The sequence below is a fragment of the Pelodiscus sinensis genome, chromosome 3 (assembly GCF_049634645.1).
Source record: "Pelodiscus sinensis isolate JC-2024 chromosome 3, ASM4963464v1, whole genome shotgun sequence".
In the NCBI taxonomy this organism is placed as follows: Eukaryota; Metazoa; Chordata; order Testudines; family Trionychidae; genus Pelodiscus; species Pelodiscus sinensis.
The window spans coordinates 116,095,688-116,118,516 of NC_134713.1; the positions used below are offsets into that span (position 1 = coordinate 116,095,688).

The following is a 22,829-nucleotide window of genomic DNA, read 5'->3' on the forward strand; positions in this document are numbered from 1 at the left end:
CGCGGTGAGAGGCGAACCCTCTGCCGTTTTGCAGGAAGGCGGGGGAAGCCCCACGCCGCTGTCGAGAGTTTCTGAAAGGGGAGCAGGTTCCCCACCCCCCAGACTACAGTAGTTATTGCTGAGCGGGGGGGAGAGGGGGTGAGGAGCAGCGCTGCAGGACCGACCCGGCCGCACCCCAGCTGCTCTGCTCTGCTGCTTCCCCAATTCCACCACTGCTGCTGATGAAACTGACAAGCAGCAGAGCAGCAGGGGTGCTGCCGGGTTGGTCCCGCAGTGCCGCCCCTCACCCCCCTGCTTGGCGCCCCGCAGCACCCCAGCTGCTCTGCTCCGCCCTGCTGCTTCCCCAAGTCCACCACTGCTGAAACTGACTAGCAGCAGACTTGAGGAAGCAGCGGGGCGGAGTAGAGCAGCTGGGGTGCTGCTGGGTGCCATGCAAGGGGGTGAGGGGCAGAGTTTCCGGACCAACCCGGCAGCATCCCAGCTGCTTTGCTCCGCCACTTGTCCGCTGCTTATCAGTTTTAGCAGCGGCGGTCTTGGGGAAGTGGCTGAAACTGACGAGCGGAGGAGAAGAGCGGAGGAGAAGTGGCGGAAGAGAGCAGCTGGGGTGTTGCCAGGTTGGTCCTGCAGCGCTGCCCCTCACCTCCCTGCTCAGCGATTACTGCAGTCTGGGGGATAGGGAGCCTGCTCCAGTCCTGGAAACTCTTGGCGGCAGCGCGAGGCTTTCCCCACCTTCTTGCAAAACAGTGGAGGGTTTGCCACTCACCGTGCTGTTCCCCGCCCACTCCTCAGATGCAGTGTGGGTCCTGGCAGACCCGTCACAGCCCTCTGCCGCAGTACCTCCTGATACTCTGGCATATCCGATAATCCGGCACCACCTAGGTCCCAAAGGTGCCAGATTATCACAAGTCTACTGTAATAGGTTAAACCAGCAAATGAGGAAAAAATCCCAATTAATACAGTAGAGAATTAAACAGTATATAAATAGGTGAAGGAATGAGTTTAAGAGGAGAAAACGGGGGGGAATAAAACAAAACTTGATCTGTGAAGAAAAATAAGCAAGGGTTAAAATCTAAACAAGTAGGATAGACTTAGCATTTCCATAGATACCACAGAAATAGAAGCTACATATAAAGGGATACAAAACAATTTTGACAACAAGGGCTGTCAAATGATAACTGTGATTAATCATGATGTTACTAATAGAATATCATTTAAATACTGTTGGATGTTCTCTACAATTTCAAATATATTGATTTCAATTACAATACAGAATACAAAAGTATTTGTTTGATTAAAAATATTCTCTGTAACCCCCCCCCCCCAAAAAAAAAATAGTATTTTACAATTTAAAATCAGGAGCAATGTTACTTCTGTACTTAAGACTTCATGTTCAGTTGCTGAATCTGATGAGGTATGACAGAATGTTCCGGCATCCTCAGGACCTGACTGGTCCTGAACCAGGAAATTTGCTGGATCAGGAGAAGTAAATGCTAGCCCCTCTGCTGTCTCTGGATGCTGGCTGTACTCTGGTGGCAGTGTAGGAGCCAGCACTGACAGAGTGGAGGATTGGAGGGGCACGGGCAGGGGTGCTAGACCACAGATGTAACTGGATGCTGGATGTCTGGATTATAGTGGTCCACTCTGTATATATAATTGATCCTTGTGTATGCCCAGTTTTACTTTTAAACCTAGGATTCAAAAGTTTGCTTATGAATATGCACAATATTCTTATGTTAGTAGTGTTCTACCAAGAGATATTGCACTGTAAATCTACTTTATTTCATTTTAGAGAGTTATGTTCAGTACTGAGAAATGCAATAGCTCTTCATTGGGGGCGGGGAGGGAAGAACTATCAAATCTGAGAGAACATTTGATCATAAAAGTAGTGTCTCAGATTTTAACCTCTGTGTTTTCTGTTAGAGTTGTAATGACTATTTTCACCATCGGACTGTAGTGCTCCTTGATGGAAACTGCATAAAACAGAAGTTTTTTGTTTCTTTTCAAAGAAATTAAATTCTGAAAGCACCTTAGTAAGTCTGAATAAGGGAACTGAGTTGTTTCTGTCTAGTGATTCTTGATGATGCATTTTAGTTCTCTTAAATGTTGCATTTTTATGAGGTAGCTATTTCAATAGTAAGGTTTGTATAATTGTATACATTTTTTCTTAATTTCCAACTTGGTTCCAACTTTAAGCTATTTTTGAATGTAAATCTTGTAGTAGACTTGGCTTATATTGATTGAGGTTTTATGCCACTTGATATTTATTATTAGTTCTAAATGAAATACTTTTAATAACTTTAGCATTGTGTTTTTCATCTTGCAGTAGTTTGGTAAAATATATAGATACTCTGCCAGGAGTGACAGTGAAGTAAGTCATTTTCCAATAGCATTTATAATGTAGTTGATTCTAAACCAGTGTTTCTCAAACTGTTCTCCGTGGAGCCCCAGGGCTCCGCGCGACATCTCCAGGGGCTCTGCGAGGTTGACAATCTGGAAACATTGATAGGTACAACACATACAATCAGTGGACCACTGGGGCGCCACATACATTTTTACGCATGTAAAGGGCTCCGGAGCCCAAAAAGTTTGAGAACCGCTGTTCTAAACTATAATGGAAAATAGCACAATTTCATATTGGGTTAATATTCATGAAAAAATGTCTTAATGATTTATTTTAAAGCAAGTTTAATTAACTTGATTTAAATGTAATTACAATCTAGTTTGTTTTTCTTATCTATTTGAACTATATTTCTCCCATGTCTGAAATAGTGGAGTAGCCTTAGCAGAGAAGTAGTAGGTTCTTAGTATCTTACGTGGATGTTTTTTTCTGACAAATTACATGTACTCATAGCTTTCTACCACTGATGTTTGAGTTTTTTTTTTTTTTTTTTTTTTTGGTACCTGTATTGCTGTCACACCACAAGACCATTGATGTAAAAAGCTGACAGCATCCTCGAATGTTTTGTTTAAAAATTATGATTTTTAAATGCTGAAGGAGAAGGCATAATTCAAAATTATAGCCCATTATCTATGTTTTAGCATATTTCTATTTAAAATGTAAACCCTGATTGAAATATAGGTAATGGGGAGTATCTCATAGCAAATATGCCGTACCGAGGCAGTGCAGCTCAGTGGCCATGATCTATGGCCCTAGGGTTCAGGGCAGCACAGCCTAATGGCTAGAGTCAGTCATCACACCCCTCAGTTTAGGACAGCACAGTTCAATAGCTAGTCAGTAGCATAGCCCTTGGTTCAGGGCAGTACGGCCTAATGGCTAGAGTCATGGGTTTGGGGCAGCAGCTCCAATAGCGGGGCCCAGGGCCACCCCAGTGCTCTCCACTGGGCCCCAACCCAGGGCCCCCTCATTGGCAGAGTGCTCCACCACTCAGCAGAGAATCTGACTGCAACACACTGAGCTCAGTTGGGTGGGAGATACTGCTCATGCATCTTCCCTGGGTCACTTCGTACCAGATCGAGAGTTGGGGTGCTATACGTAATCTCCAGGTCCTCTGGTTCTGCAGCATAAGTCCCCTCCTGCGGTTCCGCTGGGTCTGGAGTCTTCTGGGTCTCCAGCTCCCATTGTCTGGGTTTCTGGCTGGCCCTCCTCTGGAACTACTCTAAAAGAGAGGCGGGGAATCTTCTTTGTCTTTGGAGCTTCTGACCCACAGAAAAATCAGTTGGGGGCTGCATACAAGTGAGAAGCAAAAAAACCCCCTCACTGACATGGCCCCCAATTGAAGAGAAAAAGACACCCCCATATCTACAGTCCCCATGCACTCCAGAGCCTACAGGGGCCCAGCCTTGGCTCCCAGATGTTAGGGGGGGGGAGCCCTGAGTCTCAGGGGCCAGATCCAGGCAAGCCAGGCCTGAGGTTCCCCACCCTCTGCTCTAGAAGGTCCTTCCTATCCAGTGTCCAGTCCACTGAGCTGAGCTGCTCCCTTTTGTTTTGCTCCACTTTGGAACATGTCCAGTGGGGCGGAGCTTCCTTCGCCCTCAAGGCATTAAGCCTTCCTGACCCAGTGTGGAGTATACACACCCTGTCACAGGAGTTGAATAGGTTGAGTAATTTTTTAATTACTTGTTGGTTCACTTATGTATATCAAGTCAGATTTCCATTGAAAATGTAACAGGGTCAGTCTCTTAATTTGTCAACTTTCTCTGAAGCTGCCTCCTTCCTTTGTATATTTATTGCCTTTCTACATGGTCTCTTCATACATGTTTGCCATGTTTTGACCAAGTTCTCCACTTGCTGGTCTTCTCTCATGTTTGACCAGCTGGCATGCATTGATGTCTCATCTTGTAGCTCTTGCTTCTACATTTTCCTTTTTCTTTACTTGCAGCATTTAGTAGTGGACCTGTTAATTTCTCTGGGTATGTCTACACTTGCACTCTAGTTCGAAGTAGGAATGAAAATGTAGGCATTCAAAATAGTCAATGAAGCAGGGATTTAAATATCCCACACTTCATTAGTATGATCTCGCCGGTGCGTTACATTTTTTGAGGAGTAACATTAGTTCGAACCAAGGGATTTGGTTCAAACTAATGCATCCCGGCGCATACTTTCGCTTTCGAAACAGCTGTTGACCGGAGTAATGCGCCGGTGAGATCATGCTAATGAAGCGCGGGATATTTAAATCCCCGCTACATTGACTATTTTGAATGCCTACATTTGCATCTCTAGTTCGAACTAGGGTGCAAGTGTAGACATACTGTCTGAGGGCGAATATCAAGTACAAGTTCTTCAGTCATTTGTTTAAATTATTCATGTGTGTTCCATTGATAGTTGATTGCTCTTTTCTTATCAAGTTCATGAATTGGCCTTTGTTTTTGATATCACTAATGATTGCTATTTTTTGGGTTGCAAAGATGAAAAATTCTGAATGAAGGTTATGATAAGTTCCTGGAAGGCCAGGAACAGGGTCTAAAATTATTAAGGTCAGAAATTTTAGTGATTGTGAAATTGTAAAATGGCTCTTCCAGGATCGTCGTTTTGCTTCTGAAGTTTGGTGCACGTACAAATTCATTCAGTAGGACATTTGATCTTGAAGATTTCCTGCATTCTGGGTGATAACACATATTTTTACATCTTTACAGTGTCTAGGCTCTTACCATAGAAGAATTCAGTTTTCATTGCTTTGAACAATTTAGCTGTTCATGTCACTTTTTTTTTTCAACTTTGGGCATGTTGAGTCAGATGAATTCCTAAACTGTTACCCAATTTGCGGTATTGTTCAGGATAACCAAACTAATCTTAACAGTTCAGTTGCATCTAATCTCCTGTTTTCAATATTAATCCTTAAATATTATCACACTTTATCTTAAGTTTTTTCGAATGCTTAGCTTTCATTCATATTAAAATTAATCATGTGTTCCCACATCTACAAAAGTCTTTCTAATATGTCCACTTCAGAGTCACACATATAGTGGGAATTTAAAATACTTAATTTCCCCACTTAAAGAAGAAGAAGAAGAAGAAAAAAAGCAGCCGGGCCTTTCATTTTGAAAGGGTGGGGGGGAGCCAACAGTCTTCACAGCTTTAGTTGTTGTTAGAATATAGTCTAGAATACTGAATTTTGACAAGTTAATTGTCATATCAGCTTCTGGCTCAGGTGATATTACAGAAAAAGCTATGCTGTCCAGCTCTGTATCAAGCAGAAAGCTCCATAAGCTAGCTTTTTGGATTTTTGCGGAAAGTCTGCTGTATGGTTTGGTTGGTACGGGGATGACAGGCTTCCTATCCAGTTTTACCTCGCCATTGCTGGAGCTGGGACCGCGGTGCAGCTGCTTTTGGGGCTGGTGCTGCAGAGTAGCTGTCCTAGTGGGGACAACCACGCCGCGGCTTCAGTCCCATGCCCACCATGCGTCCATGTCCTGGGACTAACTGAGTAGCGACCACATGGCCCTTGCTTCTTACTCTTCCACCAAGCCCACAACCATCAGCTTACGTTGTGTCCAAGCAAAGTGAGTGTTGCTGCATGGCTATACTGAGGAGGTAGGCGAGATTACAATTCTGTGTGCACCTGTGCAGGAGTGCACGCTAGAGAGAACTTAGCTCCAGGCTTGAGCTTTGACCTGGGCTGTGTAGTGGCTGCCTGGCTGCTGCAGGGGTGGACCTCTTGGTGGGCAGTTGCTGGAGCTGGAGCTGGGCTGCGATGTCTTCTGCATCCCTTTTCTTCCTCCCACATACTTCTTCCCTCTTCATTGCCCTTTGGTTCTGAACCTCCTGGCCCCCTTCAGCCATCTGCTGGCTCTCCCCTCTCTTCCCCCCAACAGCTCACTCCCTGCAAACCTTGGGCACTGGCCGTAGAGTCCGTCTGCCCTAGGTGGGGACTCTCAGCCAGCCCCACAGGGAGTATCCTGGGGCTGCCGTGGGACCAGCACTGCCTGGGGGAGAGGCAGATCTCATCTTCTCTCCAAAAAGTGTGTGTGTGGGGGTGCTGCCCTGGAGCAGGGCTCAGGATCCCAGCAAAGGGGGGGCCATGCTGGAGTCTCTGCACTAGGACAGTTTCTCGGGGAGCAGCGCTGCTGGTGGGAACAACAGTGGCACACATTTGAGCAAACGCACATGAGCCCCCTGTTGGTGCACAAGAGAAAACTCACTCCACTCAAGAATGGAAAATCTTAGAGGGAACACTGGCCCAGAGTCCCCTCCCATACTCTCATTTTTTAGTCAAATATTCTCGTTAACTGGCATAATCTTTTCTCCTAAACATGCCAGATAACAAAGCTTTTCCTGTAGTTGTATGATGTATATATTGGAGGGTCTTTTTAACTCTCATATTGTTGTGTATGCACACACAGGATTTTGTTTCAAGGACAGTTCTCTTTTGCACTGTGCCTGGATGCCATAAAAGAGTGGTTACTTTGGTTACAGGTATTAACATTAATCGTTTTTCAAAGATCCTTCCTTATTAAATATTTTATTATTTTAGTAATAACCCCAGAAATGTGCCAAGTTCAAGATTTGACACAATAAAAAAGTCCTTTTTCAAGGAATGCCAGTTTGAAATATCACTCTTTTCTGAAAACTCTATTTATAAAAGTTACAGGAAATACTTAAAATTACTGTACATGAAAGTCAACATAAATTTTGTTCATTTGTGCATTTAATATTTTGTATAGTCAGCTTCACTGTTCCTCGGTGCATTGTTAGATTTTCCAGTACAGAAAAATGCATTTATAAATGCCAGAAAAGGAGCTGAACAACAAGTATATTTTTTTAGAAAAATAAAAAAACAAACCTCAAAAACATTCTATTTAAATGGCAATTCATGAAAAAAACCATGAATAATTTTATAAACTTAAAATATTTTATTACGTAGTTACACAAGGAGACTCATACAGTAGTGCCCATCATCATCTTACCTGAGCAATTTACAGTCTTTAATCTAGTTATTTTTACAACATCCTCAGAGGTAGGGCAGTATTATCCAAGTTTCACAGAGAATGGGAGTACTGTGAGGCTAAGTGACATGTCCAATGTAGCCTTATCAGTTACTATTATAAAGTTATTTATTGGGATTCAACTAGGGATGTCAACTTATAGACTACACGATGAACTGATGAGCCTGGGTTTATTGCTTAATCTTGACTACGTGCATTCCCCCCCCCCCCCCCCTGCTTCCTCTGTATCAGAGGCAGCAAGGGGGGAGGGGGAAACAGGAGCCAGTGCCCATGAGAAGCCACCTTTTAAACTGACTCCCTGTGCGTGCCAGCTCCACGGACCCACCTTCCCCCTGTTCCCCTTGCTGCCTGCTATAGAAGCAGCGGGGGGTGGGGAAGCAGGAGGTGCTTTTCAGGAAAGTTGGCTTAAAAACTGGCTCCCCCCAACACTGGCTTTGTGGAGTTGCCTTCCTTATATTGTGGCCTCTTATCAGAAATAGTAGCAGGAGACGGGGGCAGGACCCTCTGTATGTGGTGGATTCGTGCTTGCCATGGACAGAGGCTGCTCCATGGCAGCAGTGCAGGGTGGCATGCAGTAGCTTATCTGCTTGGGGAGCTGGTTTTTAAACTGGCTTCCCTCGCAGACCGCTTCCTCCTGCCACCCCATGTTGCTGCCTGTGATATAGAGGCAGCCGTGTGAGGTAGCGAAGGGGCTCCCTGGGAGTGGGGCCAAGTGCACATTGGCTACTGGCCCTGCCCTGGGGATTATCGAATAGTCATGCAACTGTTAAATTTTGATGTGGTTACAAGATTATTCAATTTCATGCTATCAAACATCCCTGGATGCAACAGGCATTAGTCACAAATAATGTTTTTTTTCTCATGATGCCTTTGAATTAAGATGATGAAATTAAAGTACACACAAACTTTGAGCTTCAGTTAATGCAAAGGCAATTAAAATTATAGGAAATATCGACATACATCAGTATAAAAATACAGGTACAGTAAAATGGTTTCATGAATTAATCATTCTTTTAAAGCATTATGGAGCTCTTCCGAAACAAAGATGGGGGAGGGGGAAAGCACACGAGTGTGGCCAAGCTTTATACTCAGTTGTGTCTCCCTTCCTGATCCAGCAACATCTTGTTCTACCCACACATGTCTACATATTTTATAAGGTTTCACCTCTTGTCCATGTGTGGTAACTTTTCACTGTTTACATCTGTTTTGCGTTAATTGATGTCCCAGTGGTTTCAAGATGTGGTTACTGTATTGCAAAAAATGACCTTGATGCTGTCGTGTTTGTGGTTTACTTATCAGACAATGCATTGCTAGGAGCTGTATTACTAAATTTTATAATTTTAGGTCAGGAACATAATGCATATTTTAATTTGTCACTCGCCAGCTACTTCTGGGCCTCACTTTAACGCATTAACTTTCTATGCTTCAGCCGTGTTTTTAGTTATTTTTTTTCTACTTGCTGTTACAGCTTAGGTAACTTCATTATCATTTTGATATGCATGCTTAGAAAATAGATTTTTTTACCCCCAAATGATATTCCCTCCAGTATCGGGTCATGATTCAAAAGTGAACATCACCAAAGTAGCACAGGAAATCTGTGGTACAGTGGGGAATTGAACCCAAGACTTCCAGGTTGAAGGGTAATTCCTTAGCCATTGGATCATCCTGCCTCTTAGTCTTGAAAGCGGTGTCTTCGTTTTAGCTGTGGATTACCATTACCCAATAATACTAATTTATTTGCAGAAAATCTCTCTTTTGGAACACTGTTTTTTATCTTTACACTTTTTTCAGCTCTAGATAATTAAGGAAATATTGAATCCTGAAGCAAATTCAATGTTTTAAATAAGTAAACAAATCTGAAACTGACATTTTAATACTTGTATATCCTTCACTGCATAATTCATTATTGACTTTTAACTCTTTCACTCATTTTCTGACTCACAATGTATGATAATATTTTGCTGAAGTCTAGGTTTGAAGTTGGTGGTCCTGATTTTTATTAAACTAAATGAATTGCGACAGCAGTTCTTTGTGAGATCACATTGTGTGCAATTAGAATGCAAATGGAATTGTGATTACTTAGAAAAATACTAAATAAAAATCCTTCATATGGTTTGGTTTGAGTCAGTTTTAGAAATATTCTAAAATTACAATAACCTGATCATAATTGCACCATTGTAGTTTTCAAATACTATAATTAATCAACCAACTATGGATTATAGTCAGAATAGGGATGCTAAATTTAGTTTAATCAACTAGTCAACTAGTTTCCATCGACTAGTCAATAAGCAGGGGAGCCACAGCGGGGTTAGCTTCTGGCCCCAGAAGCTGGCAAACTCTTAATACATTTAAAAGGTTGGAGTGCAGTAGGGGGACCTGGCGTAAGCCGCCAGGAATCAGCTGTCCCGGCTTGCACTACTCCACACCTCTCCCTTCCTCCCCCCGGCTGCGCTTCTGCATTTTAAATGTAGTAAGAGTGGGCAGGCTCTTAATACATTTAAAAAGCAGAAGTGCAGCATCTAGGACTGGGTGCGAGCTGCAAATCAGCTGATAGCATGGGGAGAGGGAAGCAACTAGTTGACTATCTGATAAGCTTTTGCTTATCTGATAGTCTACTAGTTGCTTACATCCCTAAGTCAGAATTACTTGTGGTGATGTTGGATAATTAAATCATGTGAATGAGTAAAATTATTCTCTTTCTGGCGCCTTTATGCTAGTATTTAAAGAGTATGATTAACTTTGAACAGAAAGTAGTTCTTTTGGGTGTACATTTTTTTTTGGTCTTTTAGGAATCTCACATGACGTTTTTCCTTATGAACACAGTTCCATTTTCTACATAGATTGGTTAGGTAGTAGACTTCTAAACATGAAGAAGAAGAAGAATGCTTCCCATTAACTATTGGCATGGACAACAGTATATAATATATATAAAGAAAGCTACACATTTGTATATATACTTTCCCAATAACTTTGAGGAAGATAGAAGTGTTAATGAAGGAAAGTATTAATCTTTAAGAAATTTACTGTCATACGAGAGATCATATTTAATACATGATTCTTCCTCTCTTCCCCCTCTCTCTGCTTACCAGAAATTAGCAGAGTACGAAAAGACATGTATAACGACACATTAAATGGAAGTACGGAAAAGAGAAGTGCAGAATTACCAGATGCTGTGGGACCTATTGTACAGTTACAAGAGAAACTATATGTGCCTGTAAAAGAATATCCAGATGTAAGTACACCTCTTTCAGTTCCTAAAATGTTTTAGTCCTTGTGGTTCTCTGTAAATGTAAATTGCATGTGAAGATACCTCTTGATCGCAGTGAACACTTTTTTGTGCAAGTATTGCTTTCTAAAAGGAAAGTTTATCTACACCCTTTACGGTTGGGTGTTTCTGTAAAGTGTGTATATGTGGGGACTAATGGTTTTAAATATCAAAATTAAGTGCAGGTTATAATTTTTTTAGGTACAAGATTAGAAGGGTCAAATTTTACTTGTTTTTCAGTACGACCAGCATAGAGCCATGCTGTTCAGAACCCCTGTGCTCCTGGCAAAAAGGAAAAATTTTCATGGAAGAAATAGCTGTTGGGACTATGTACATGCTTCTCCTCAGAAGTAAATGTTTGTTGTATAAGCTATCTAAGGGCTTCTTTACATGTACAGAGCTGTAGTGTTTAGTAAAGATGCTACCTGTACCAACAGGAGAGCTGCTGTAGACTCTCTGCCTCCCTGAGAGTCGGTAGGTAGGCTGACAATAGCAGCCCTCCTAATAATATAACGTAGTGTAAACCAGAAGTTACTGGTTGAATTACTTTGCAGTCCAGTCAGTGCATCATCTCTCATCTCCACTTTATGCATGACAACCCTTCCAGTTCCTTATGATGATAACCTTTCTTTTTATGTGTTTGTATGCCATAGAAATTTCATGGCAAGGAATACCCTGGTTTAATTCGACTTGGTCTCCTTTTCAAGGAACCATCTAATTAGACTCAGAAAAGGCACAAAACCATATCTCTCCTTCCAACAAGAATAATGTAGGGATGACTTTTTATTTTAGCAGTTTCCTCATTCTAGAGAATAAATGGAGGTGTGCCAAAACCCCCTCAAAAAGAGACCAATAACATTTGTGGAACTAGTATAATATATGCAGAACATTATTGCTCAGTTGGAGTGATTTATATTATATGCTTCTTAATTCTGTCTTATCTAATTAGATTGTCAAGTCCTTAGGACAGCATCTGTTTCATTTTCTAGCACATTGGAGCTTCCACGTTTAGTGGGCTCCTAAATTGTTGCTGTAGTACAAATAGCTTATGCCATATTTGACCTAAGAAAACTGAACCTGTCTGGGTTGGGACTCTGCTGTCTGGCTACATGTGTGGTCCAGAAGGACCATGGATGTTGCTGGACCAGAGAGCCCCAGCCATAGAGATTGCTAGTGGCTGGGAGCTCAGCCGATAGGCAGCCTGGAGGGCCAGTGGCTTTGGGGGCAGGAAGCCCAGCCCGAAGGTGGAACAGGGCTGTGCATGGAGCCTTGCCAGCCAAGAGTGGAGCCGCTGCTGACCAGCGGCAAAGAAGTCCCTGCCATCCAGGGGAGTGTGGAACCCCACCAGCCAGAACGGAGCAGCAGCTAGGAGTGCAGCCCTATCAGCAGTTAGGGGCAGTGCACTGGCCAGGCCAGTGGCCAGGAGGAGAACCTCAGGAGAGCCTGAGGCCCGACTTCACCCAGTCCAGCAAACTCCCTCCTTCGGGACCCCTTGAGGTCCCAAGTGTGTTGGACCAGGGAGGTCTAACCTATATATGTATATGTCAGTGTTCAGATTTAATATAACTCCTTACTGACTCTTTTGCATCTCAAAAGACTTTTCCCAAATACCTGGTAATGATTGCAGAAGGCTTCCGACTTCAAGATATCAAAGGGAGCTTTTACTTACACAGAGCTGGCAGGAGCCAACTCCTCAGTTGGTTCAGATGGGCTTTCATATTGTGTGTGCCTAATTTCAGTCTCTAAGTTTTTGGTATCAGATGTGAGAAGTATAAACTCACGGTATGAAATGCAGAAGTGTACTGTCCTGGACTCAATTTGCACCTGCTTACCACAGTGCTGGGTTCAAGAAATTCACAAATAAATAGTTTTCCTGAAATCTTAATCTTGCATAACCAGAAGGTTCTTCCTGAGAGTTCTAGGCTTCAAGGATTCATACAATTATATAAGACCTTTCACAAGACATGGTGTAAAGAGTGAAAAATGTAAAGACAGTAGACTTTTAACAAATGGTCTAAACTCTGTTTCTAAACCAGTAGAATTATAGTGTATAAAAATTTGCTAGAAAGTAGTACAGTGCTGTAATGTGCATGCAGATGTACTGACATGAGCATCTTTATACCAGTCTAGCTTACTCAAAAATTTTATAAGAACATGCTTTATTTCTGTATGCACTTGATAGCAGTATATTTGTGGCTGTGTTATGGGGTTATTATATCTATTTAAAACTGATACAGTGATTCATAAACCATGTAGACCAAATCCTTACTTTGAATATACAGCATGTTTCAATTCTCCTTCAGAGATAAACTGCAATTTTGATGTTTCAGACAGAGGGGGCAAGACTTCATGTAATTTAATTTTGAGCTTCCACAAGTCAAGGGCACATCTGTCTAAATTCTGACAGACAACCCAACACTCATAGGTAATGGAAATGTATGTGGAGGAGCTTTCTCATGACCATTGTTCAAGAGCTTGTTTAATTTTGGGAATGGCATTTCCTGCATCATATTACTACCATGATTTTTCATGTTCCTGACAAAGTCTTAACAGATGACTCGAGCCAAAAATGTGCTATCTCTAACTTCAGGGGCAGATTTTTTTTTTCTGATACAGTGATGTCACTTTGCAGCATATGTTCTCAATTACTTTGCCAAAAGCAGCAGATAATCTAGTTCCTTGAACAGTTGCATACTTAGCTGGAAATTGGGTGTTTGATTATGCGCTTATTTTTGATTATCAAGCGATCAGGAATATCTGACAAGATTAAAGTGCTGGTGATACTGATGCTACAGCAATGGTTTTGGTTCTCAACCCACTTGACTTGTTACCAGAGCAGAGCGTCAAACCGTACCACCAATTAATGCATTAAAATAGTCTGCTAGAGAACCAATTTCTTTTGAGTATAGATCAGAAATCTGAGTCTAGCATCCTGAGTTGTGACATATTATACTAAATATTTCAGTGTTCCCAAGGAGTCGTAACAGATTTTATAAAAAACGGTTATTCTTTTTACTTAGAGGATATTGACTGGATGGCGTTGAACACCATACTCACTACGTGCAATTTAGCACTGAGAAGTAATTCTGCAAAAATTGTGGTAATTTCATGCTTTTCTTAGATTTCTAGCCATATATATTTGTATATGAGTTGAATGTTGTTACCCCTGTCAACCCAGGAAATAGCACACCGGATCTAAGAATTCAACTGTTAACCTTCCTAAAGCACTGTCACCAGTATCAAGATTTTGCTTCCTACTTAAATCGGTCATGATGCCTTTGCATGCAGAAGTGTTGTCCATGTTTATTTGATTTGTCATGTTTGTACAGGTTTATTTGATTTTAACTTGGTAAATGATCATGCACAAAAAGGGTTGTAATTACCTGTCAGGGCTAAAATTGTGTGATAACATTCCATGAATTTCTAAAGCAGCTTCTATATCATTCTTTATTTTTCTTTATGGAGACATTCAAGGTAATCTAGCACTCATGTTTTAAAATAACTTACTCTGCATGTCAGATGCCTAATTTAGGAGAACAGCCCTGCAATCCCCCTTTAACTGTTTCTTATTAAAAACTTCAAGGAGGTAAGCTTAATCCATTTTCATCATGGCGAAGAGTTGAGTGAAGTGCTCTACGTTTCTGTAATATGAAAAGGAAATGAGCAGTGAGGTGACAGTTTCAGAGGATACTTCAGTGGTACTTAACCAAGCTAGATGGATGGGCACTACAAAATAGTATTGTAGATCAGAATTAGTGTTGACGAGTGCAAAGTAATGAACTTAAGGAATTGATTTGAACGACTTGTGCTCCTTACCAGATTCTGAAATAGCTATAGGAATTCAGGAAGAAGCCTTTAAATGGCCTTACTTAAATCTATTATATGTGCTTGGTTCATTCTTATTTACTTGTCCTACAGGGAGAATTGTATGCACTACAGTGGTGTTGCTCCCACATATCAGAAAAGGCAAGGATAAAATACACCTTGTACCTGACAGAGGAAGATGAAGAGGTTTATAGTGGTGTGTAATTACTGTGGGAATTCATTCCAGTGTCTTGAACTGGCCCCGAAGAAAATGCTGTTTTCTGTGTAGATGTCCTTTATTTTATTGCAAAAAGTTTCATTGTGCTGGAGTGGTGGAAATATTGATTGTAAACTTCATCGTGGAGCATTAGCTGATATTTGGTATAGTCTGGATCCAGGCTGAGTGCTTTGAAGATAATTTTTCTGTGGGAAAAGAGTTGGATTTCATTGTATAGATGTGCTTATGGGTAGCCTGAGGAGCTGAGGAGACCTACTGTAGTGTTCTGCACTAATTGCAGTTTCCTAAGTGCTGAAGGCTTTGTGCCCATATACACAACCTTGTTTTAGTCCAGGTGAGATGTGGTGGGAGTGTGTAAAGGAGGCTAGGTGATTGTCTGCTATAAAGAGATGGAATCTCTTAGCCAATGGAAATCATGGAAAAGTGTAACTTATGCATATGTCTGTATGAAAATTTAGTGTCAGGAAGGAGTTTGGAAGTACTGAGCTAAAAACTGAATTGACCACTTGTGTTGGTATATCTTTTAGCAAATAAAGATGGTACTGTGGCTGCAAACTCTTGGTAGCGCTTTCTTCTGCTCACTATCTGTCTTGCTTGGGTTCAGCTTTGGTGAGCTTATGTTGTCCAAGCGTTTGGCTATCATTGTGGCCGTGACATGGTATATTTGCTGAAGAAAAGGTAGGGCTGTATCATTTACATATTGTTTTCACTTGACTCTGTCATCTAACCGATGCATGTGCATTTGAATAAGACGAGAGAAAGCAAATGGATTCTTGTTTGACTCCACAAATAAGAGGACTAGTGGTGGAGCTGCATTTTGCATTCGTTCTTGTTCAATGTGTCCCTTCAGGGAAGACGCTCACCATTTCAGCATATTTTCTGGAGCTCTGCCATCTCTCAGATCAACAATATGAAATCCTGCAAAGATCTAGGAGAGTGAGAATGAATGTCTGCCCTTCATCCACTGACAGCAGGAAACTTTCCTTTAGGCCACTTGAGAGTAGTTTTCATCCCATAATTCAGAATGAATTCATATTGTGCTGGTGGTGGTAGAGACATTAGCCATAATCAGGTAAGTGCTGGCCTCTGGGAATGTGTTTCAGCTTATGCAAAAACAGCAGGTTTAAAATTGGGTGATAGTTAGGATTTATAAATCCAGAATGAGCTTTTCAGTGTTGTGTTGTGTTTGAAGGAGGAAGTGAAGATTCCCTTCTTGAATGAAAAGTTAGTTATTTTGATCATGAATGGTATGAGTTGTCCATGAGTCTTCCATAAGCCAGAAGTGTTGCGTAGTGGATTCATAGATCTTGAGTTGAAATTCCTTTAGGTGTCCAATAATTCTGGGTGGGTGATTATACCTATTCCAAGAAAACAGGCAGGTGGAACATTTGGAATGTATAAGTGAAATGCATTCTGACAATTAACTTGGTCTGTAGTGTGTTCAATTCTGGTTATCCTTTATAAAACAGGATAAAGTAGAAATAAATAGGTTTCAGAGGAGAGTAGTGGGTGATTAGTGTGGAAAAATGTACATGAATATGAATAGTTTGGGGCTATTGATGAATAAAAGAGAATGTGATAAAAGCATAGAAAATAGTGAATAGGATCGAGAAGGCAGATCAGGCACTTCTGTTTATCCCTTTTTCATAATACAAGAATTATGGGACTTTTTTAACAAAGGTTAAAAGTGACAAATTGAGGAAGCTAAATATTACTTTGAATCCCACTAAACTCTTGGCCTAGTGTGACAGATGTACACTGTGACATTAAGTGCAAAAGTTTTTTGCTATTTATATGGATAACAAAAATATACAGATAACAAAATATATTCAGGGAATATTTTTAACAAAAGTATTAGGAAGTATCTAAATGAGCCAGCACTGGCATTACAGCAACCCAGGGGGACACAGAGCCTCATGGGCTGGATCAAGCTAAATTTTGGGCCACATCCCTCTCCCCGGGCTCTATCTTGTGGGGGCGGGAAGTGGCTCTGTGTTCTTCTGTTGCCAGTCCCTCTCCTGGCTGGGGAAGCAGCAGCTCTGGAAGCTTTTTCCTTGTGATTGCTTGCAGGCTCCACCCTGTTGCTCCCACTAGCTGTGATTCCTGACAAGTGGGATTGGTGGTGGTGGGGTGTCTGCAAGCACAGGGCAGCACAGCGCTACCTGTGGCCTTCCCCTCTGAAAGCTATGCCAGATGGGCACCCAAATGCCCTGCCCACACTTGCCTCCAACTCCTGCCCAGACCCTACATGCCCACTCTGTTCCTGTACCTCCTGCCTGAACCTGCTGCCTGAAGCTGTTGCTTAAACTACATATTTTTCTAGTAAACACTGTGAATAGTGTGATTAATAGATTTGTAGTTCATGTGAGAAATTATAAAAATGTAACATTCTATTATTTAAATGTATGGTATGTACAGGTTAAATCCAGAGTGCAATGAAATGTAACTTATGCATCAGAATGCTTCCTTTGTGTTTAACAATTTGAGATTGTCCACTGAGAACCATTATTTCATTATACAAAATGGAGCTTTAAAAATACATTGCTGTGTGTAAGTGCCTATTCATACTTTAAAGCATGACTTTGATTTCATTATGACTTGGAAGTGTGCAGTAGGTGAATGAACTCAGAAGTTCAAGTAGCATTGGATCTAGCTATCTTCGAGACACCACTGACTTCCTGAGGAAACTACAGTGCATCAGTCATCTCCCTGAAAACTCCATCCCGGCCACCATGAATGTAGAAGCCCTTTACACCAATATTCCCCATGACGATGACTCCAAGTTGTCAGGAACAGTATCCCTGATGATGCCATGGGAAACCTGGTGGCTGAACTATGAGACTTTGTCCTCATCAGCAACTGTTTCTGATTTGGAGACAATTTAAATCTTCAAATCAGCGGCACTGATATGGGTACCCACATGGCTCCACAAGATGCCAGCATTTTAATGTCTGACCGTGAACATTTGCTCAAGCTCCCATCCTCTTGCACCCTCCTCTCTACTTAAGTATATTGATGACTACATCATATGGACCCACAGGAAAGAGACCCTTGAAGAATTCCATATAGATTTCAACAACTTCCACCCCACTATCAACCTCATCCTGGACCAGCCAACATAACAGACCCAGTTCCTGGACACTGCTGTGCAAATGAATGACGGTCCCATAAACACCACCCTATACCGGAAACCTACTGACCCCTATGCTTACCTACATGACCAGTTTCTATCAAGGAAACATCTCATGATCCGTTGTCTACAGCCAAGCCATAAAATACAACCATATCTGCTCCAATCCCAAAAATGACGACAAACGCCTATAATATCTTTATCAAGCATTTTAAAAATTTAAATACCCACCTGGAAAAGTGAGTACCCGGAAGTTACCTACTTCAAGACAGGCTCAAAAATGAAAATAACAAAACACCACTGGTTATCATCCACAGCCCCCAGCTTAAGTCCCTCCAGAGCATCATTGACAATCTACAACCTATCCTGTAAAATGACCCCTTAATCTCAGACCTTGGGAGACAGTCCAGTCCTTGCCTACAGACAGTCTCCCAATCTGAAGCAAATATGAGAGCCATATAGCACACCACAGAAACACTTGCCTAGGAACCAAACCCTACAACAAACCCCATTGGAAGCTACAACATCAATGGCCCATCCACCTGCACATCCACTAATGTGATATATACCATCAAGTCCAGTGCCCCTTTGCCATGTACATTGGCCAACCCAGACAGTCTCTATGCCAAAGAATAAATGGACACAAATAAGACATCAGGAATGGTAACACATGTAAACCTGTAGGGGAACCCTTTTTAACCTTCAATAATGAATTTAAAAGTAGCCATCCTTGTACAAAATAACTTTATCATCTGTTTACAAAGGGAGACTACAGAACTGGAGTTCATTTACAAATTTGACACTTACTTTGGGCTTGAATAAAGGCATTAACTGGTTAATGCATTGCAAAGGCAATTTCTAGGCTTTCAATATTCACATCTCCACATCAAATATTGTGAATGAGAAGCATCTACTTGGATTCAATTAGCTTGATTAACACTGGTCCTACAGTTGACAGGTAACTTTTTGCTGTTATGTATGTACATGCTGGATTCTGTAATTTCCATTCTGAATTTTCTGATGAAGTTTTCATTTTACCCAGGAAAGCTCAAGACATAATAAAGAGGGTAGTTTCTAAGGTGCCACAGAACTGCTCTTTTGTTTTGTTTTTCAGTTCAGATCAGTTTGCTATAGTTAGCTTGCTGTTGCTATCATTTTGTGATGGTCAGTCATTTACAAGAACATTAAAGTTGGTTATGTTTATAGATTTGTGAAAGAGGAATGACTAGCTGACTATTGAGAGAGGGGAATCCCCTCATTTTATATAAAATCGTAGTAAAAATTGTGAAGTTTTAATACATAACATGACATGTATTAAAATAAAAAACATTTCTTGTATATGCCAATGCAGGATGTTAACATACCTTTGGAGTATACATGATAATGTTTATTTCAGTTCCTATTGAATACTTATAGTTAAAATAACCATATCTCAAAATCATACTATCAAATTAGATTTAGTGCAATTGTGGCAACCCTTCCTTTGATTAGTAATGGCAGAATCTACAAGCACTTCAGTCTATGACCTCAATCTGTAGTACATTTCTGGGTTAAATTAGTCAAGAGCCAGTCTGGAAAGGAAGCCATACTGGATCAGACAAAAGGGTCCTGCTCCAGAGGGAGTGAACATAACAGATAATCATCACGTGATCCCTCTCCTATCATTGAGTTCTAGACAAATAGAAGCTAAGGACATCATTCCTACCCATCCTGGCAAATAGCCATTGATGGACTTAACCTCCATGAATTTAACTAGCTCTTTTTTTTTGAATCCTGTTAGTCCTAGTCTTCACAGCATCCTCTGGCAAGGAGTTCCACTGATTGACTATGCGCTGCGTGAAGAAAAACTTCCTTTTATTTGTTTTAAACCTGCTACCTATTAATTTCATTTGGTGACCCCCTTGTTCTTATATTATGGGAACAAGTTCCTTATTCACTTTTTCCACACCAGTGATGATTTTATAGACTTCTATCCTATCCCCCCTTAGTCTCCTCTTTCCTAAGCTGAAAAGTCCATGTCTTTTTAATCTCTCTTCATATGGGATCCATACCAAACCCCTAATCGTTTTTGTTGCTCTTTTCTGAAGCTTTTCCAATGCCACTGTCTTTTTTGAGATGAGGCGACCACATCCATATGCAGTATTCAAGATGTGGGCATACCATGGCTTTATAAAGAGACAATAAGATATTTTCTGTCTAATTCTCTATCCTTTTTTAATGATTCCTAACATAGTTTGCTTTTTGGGCTACAACTGCACGCTGAGTGGATGTTTTCAGAGAACTATCCACAATGACTCCCAAGATTTCTCTCTTGAGTAATTATAGATAAATTAGTCTCCATCATATTATATGGATAGTTGGGATTATTTTTTCCAATGTGCATTTACATTTGTCAACATTAAATTTCATTTGCCTTTTTATTACCCAATTTTTTGTGCAATCTTTTTTAACCTCTTCACAGTCTGCTTTGGTCTTAATAATTTTGAGCAGTTTAATATCATCTGCAAATTTTGCCACCTCACTGTTTACCCCTTTCTCCAGATCATTTATAAATACATTGAATAGGATTGGTCCCAGGAAAGACCCTTGGGGGAAACACTGGTTACCTCTCTCCATTCTGAAAACTTTCCATTTATTTTTACTCTGTTTCCTTTATTTTTAATCAGTTATCAGTCCATGAGAGGACCTTCACTCTTATTCCCCATAATAACTTAAGAGCCTTGGCGAGGGACCTTGTCTTAGAGCCTTAATAAGCAGAAGAGTAAATATTATTTTGTAGGTGAATATTTAACAGTATTTTTGAGGCAGTGGATAGATTCTTTTCTTTATAATTTCTTTAAAAGATCTTAGGTAATTTTTTTTACCAGTTTAACCAATCTCTTGAAATTTGCACGCACAAATACTGAGCTAAATAAATATTTGTAAATGTTAATCACAAGCTTAATAATCAAGTGCATTGTTTGTTCTGATTAATGCGAAATTCTCTTAGAGCTCTTATGTGGCTTTTTAGCAAACGAAAATGTAGGAACTCAATAATTATCATATCTAAAGTAGCATATTCTTTGAGTATACTGACGCTCAAAGACCAACACTGATAAACAGCTTGTGCATACTTTCTGACCATTTTAGTTAAAATTGTTTAATTAGTACAACACCACAGTGAACATTGCAGATTCATTTGGCAAATGGGAACTTACTAACATAACAGTATGTAACTAATTTCTCCATTTGGTAAAATCAGAATTTAATATTCTTAATATGGATTATGCCAATTACAACACCCTCTTTTATTTTTATTCTCATTCTTTTGTTTTGCCCATTGGAGAGTATCTGCAGTGTTTGTGCCTCAGTCTAGTTATGCTAGACATAGGCCACCTGAAATTAGTCACAGGAGTACAGAAGATGGAAGCTGAATCTTTGCTGTATTCATCCTCTCCTTCAAACCCATGGAAGCCTTTTCTCAAAAATATTACATGGTCAGTGTGCAAGAGGACCAATGTGAAGTTAGATAAGTCTCCATGGTGCGCTCCGTTTCTAAACCTGCTGGAAATATTTGACAGCAAAACTAGTATTTCTAAGTAGCAATAATAACAGTAAATGAGCACTAAACTGTTCTCTTCACTTGGTGGGATATTGGGGTTTTGAAGGCTGGGGTATGTGTTAGGGATGTTAAAAATGTGATCACTTTCCTAATCAATTAGTCAGCAGATTCTCTGTCAATTAGTTGAGAAAGGTAGGTAGTCCTGGCATTGTCTGGCTAGCGCTGGTTCACAGCATAACCTCCACAGCTGCCGCTCTGCATTACACAACTTAGGGAAGCCACATGCAAAGGCTCTGAGTCTGTTTCTGCTCCATGTGTTTCTTTTCATTTATCACCAAACACTAACAGAGACACCAGGCTGAATGAAAAGAAATGTGTGGAGCAGGGACCAACTCAGTGCCTTCACGCAAGGCTTCCCTACGCTGCACAATGCAGAGCGGCACCTGGTGTGTGTGTGCGTGTGCGCTATCCTGAAAGAAAAGGAACACGTTGAGGAGGGACTGACTCAGTGCCTTTGTGCGCCAGTTTCTCTTGGCTGTACAGTACAGAGCGGCAGCTGGGGGGAGGAGGGGAATGTGACTAATTGATGGTGCTAATTGATAAGCTCCTACTTATCAGTTATTTGATTAGTCACTGACATCCTAGTATGTGTTGGTAGGGCACAAGAATGTGAAAGTATCTAAAGCAGTGTTTCCCAATTTTATTTGGCCGAGGAACCCTTTTCAGCTTTTCAGAATTTCAAGGAACCCCTAGGTTTGTCAAACAAAAAAAAGGGGGGGGGGGCGGGAGGAGAGAGGGACCCACCGATTCATGAAAATCACATTCCTTCCCCGAGACCCCCCCCCCATCTCCCTTCCGTGAGGCCTCATCTCCTCTGTTCCCCTCCTCTCCATCACTTGCTATCTCCAGCCCTTATACCTGTCTCAACCTAGTGAGAGTGAGGTGTGGGGTGGGAATGAGGGATTTGGGTGTGGGAAGGGGTGAGAAGTACAAGCTCTGGGAGGGAATTTGGATGCAGGAGAAGGGGCTGTTGGCTCAGGGAGGAGGCTCCAGGCTGGGGAGTGTTGGGTTCAGGTGGAAGGTTGGGGTGCTGAGCAAGCCAGGGCTTGTGGGTGTGAGGGTGCAGGAGTTTGGGCTGGATGTGTGAGGGACTCAGGGCAAGAAGGTTGTGAGTGATGGGCTCAGGATACAGATTTGTCGTGTGGATGGTGGAGGAATGTTGTGGCAGAAGACTGAGGATGTGGGGATGCAGGAGTTTGGGGATGTAAGAGGCTCAGGACAGGGGGTTCCAGTGTATGATAGGCTCAGATTTGGGGTCAGGTGGTGCAGGAGTGTTATGATGTTGCAGTGAAATGGGGGTTTGGTCCCAACTGTGGTCTTGTTGGCCTGGCTTCATTTTTAAATAAAATGTGTCAAACTCAAAAGGTTTTAGCATTGTCTTTATATA

At 41.3% G+C, this 22,829-nt stretch overlaps 1 protein-coding gene across 12 annotated transcripts in view; it reads left to right on the top strand.

The window, feature by feature from the left end:
* QKI (QKI, KH domain containing RNA binding) overlaps positions 1 to 22,829 on the top strand; it is a 265,388-nt gene that overhangs the window by 57,618 nt on the left and 184,941 nt on the right. For all 12 annotated transcript variants that reach the window (XM_006115173.4, XM_006115169.4, XM_006115175.3 and 9 more), the window contains exon 2: positions 10,494 to 10,636. In XM_006115173.4, coding sequence (XP_006115235.1) covers positions 10,494 to 10,636 — 143 coding nt within the window. The remainder of the gene's footprint in view (positions 1 to 10,493; positions 10,637 to 22,829) is intronic.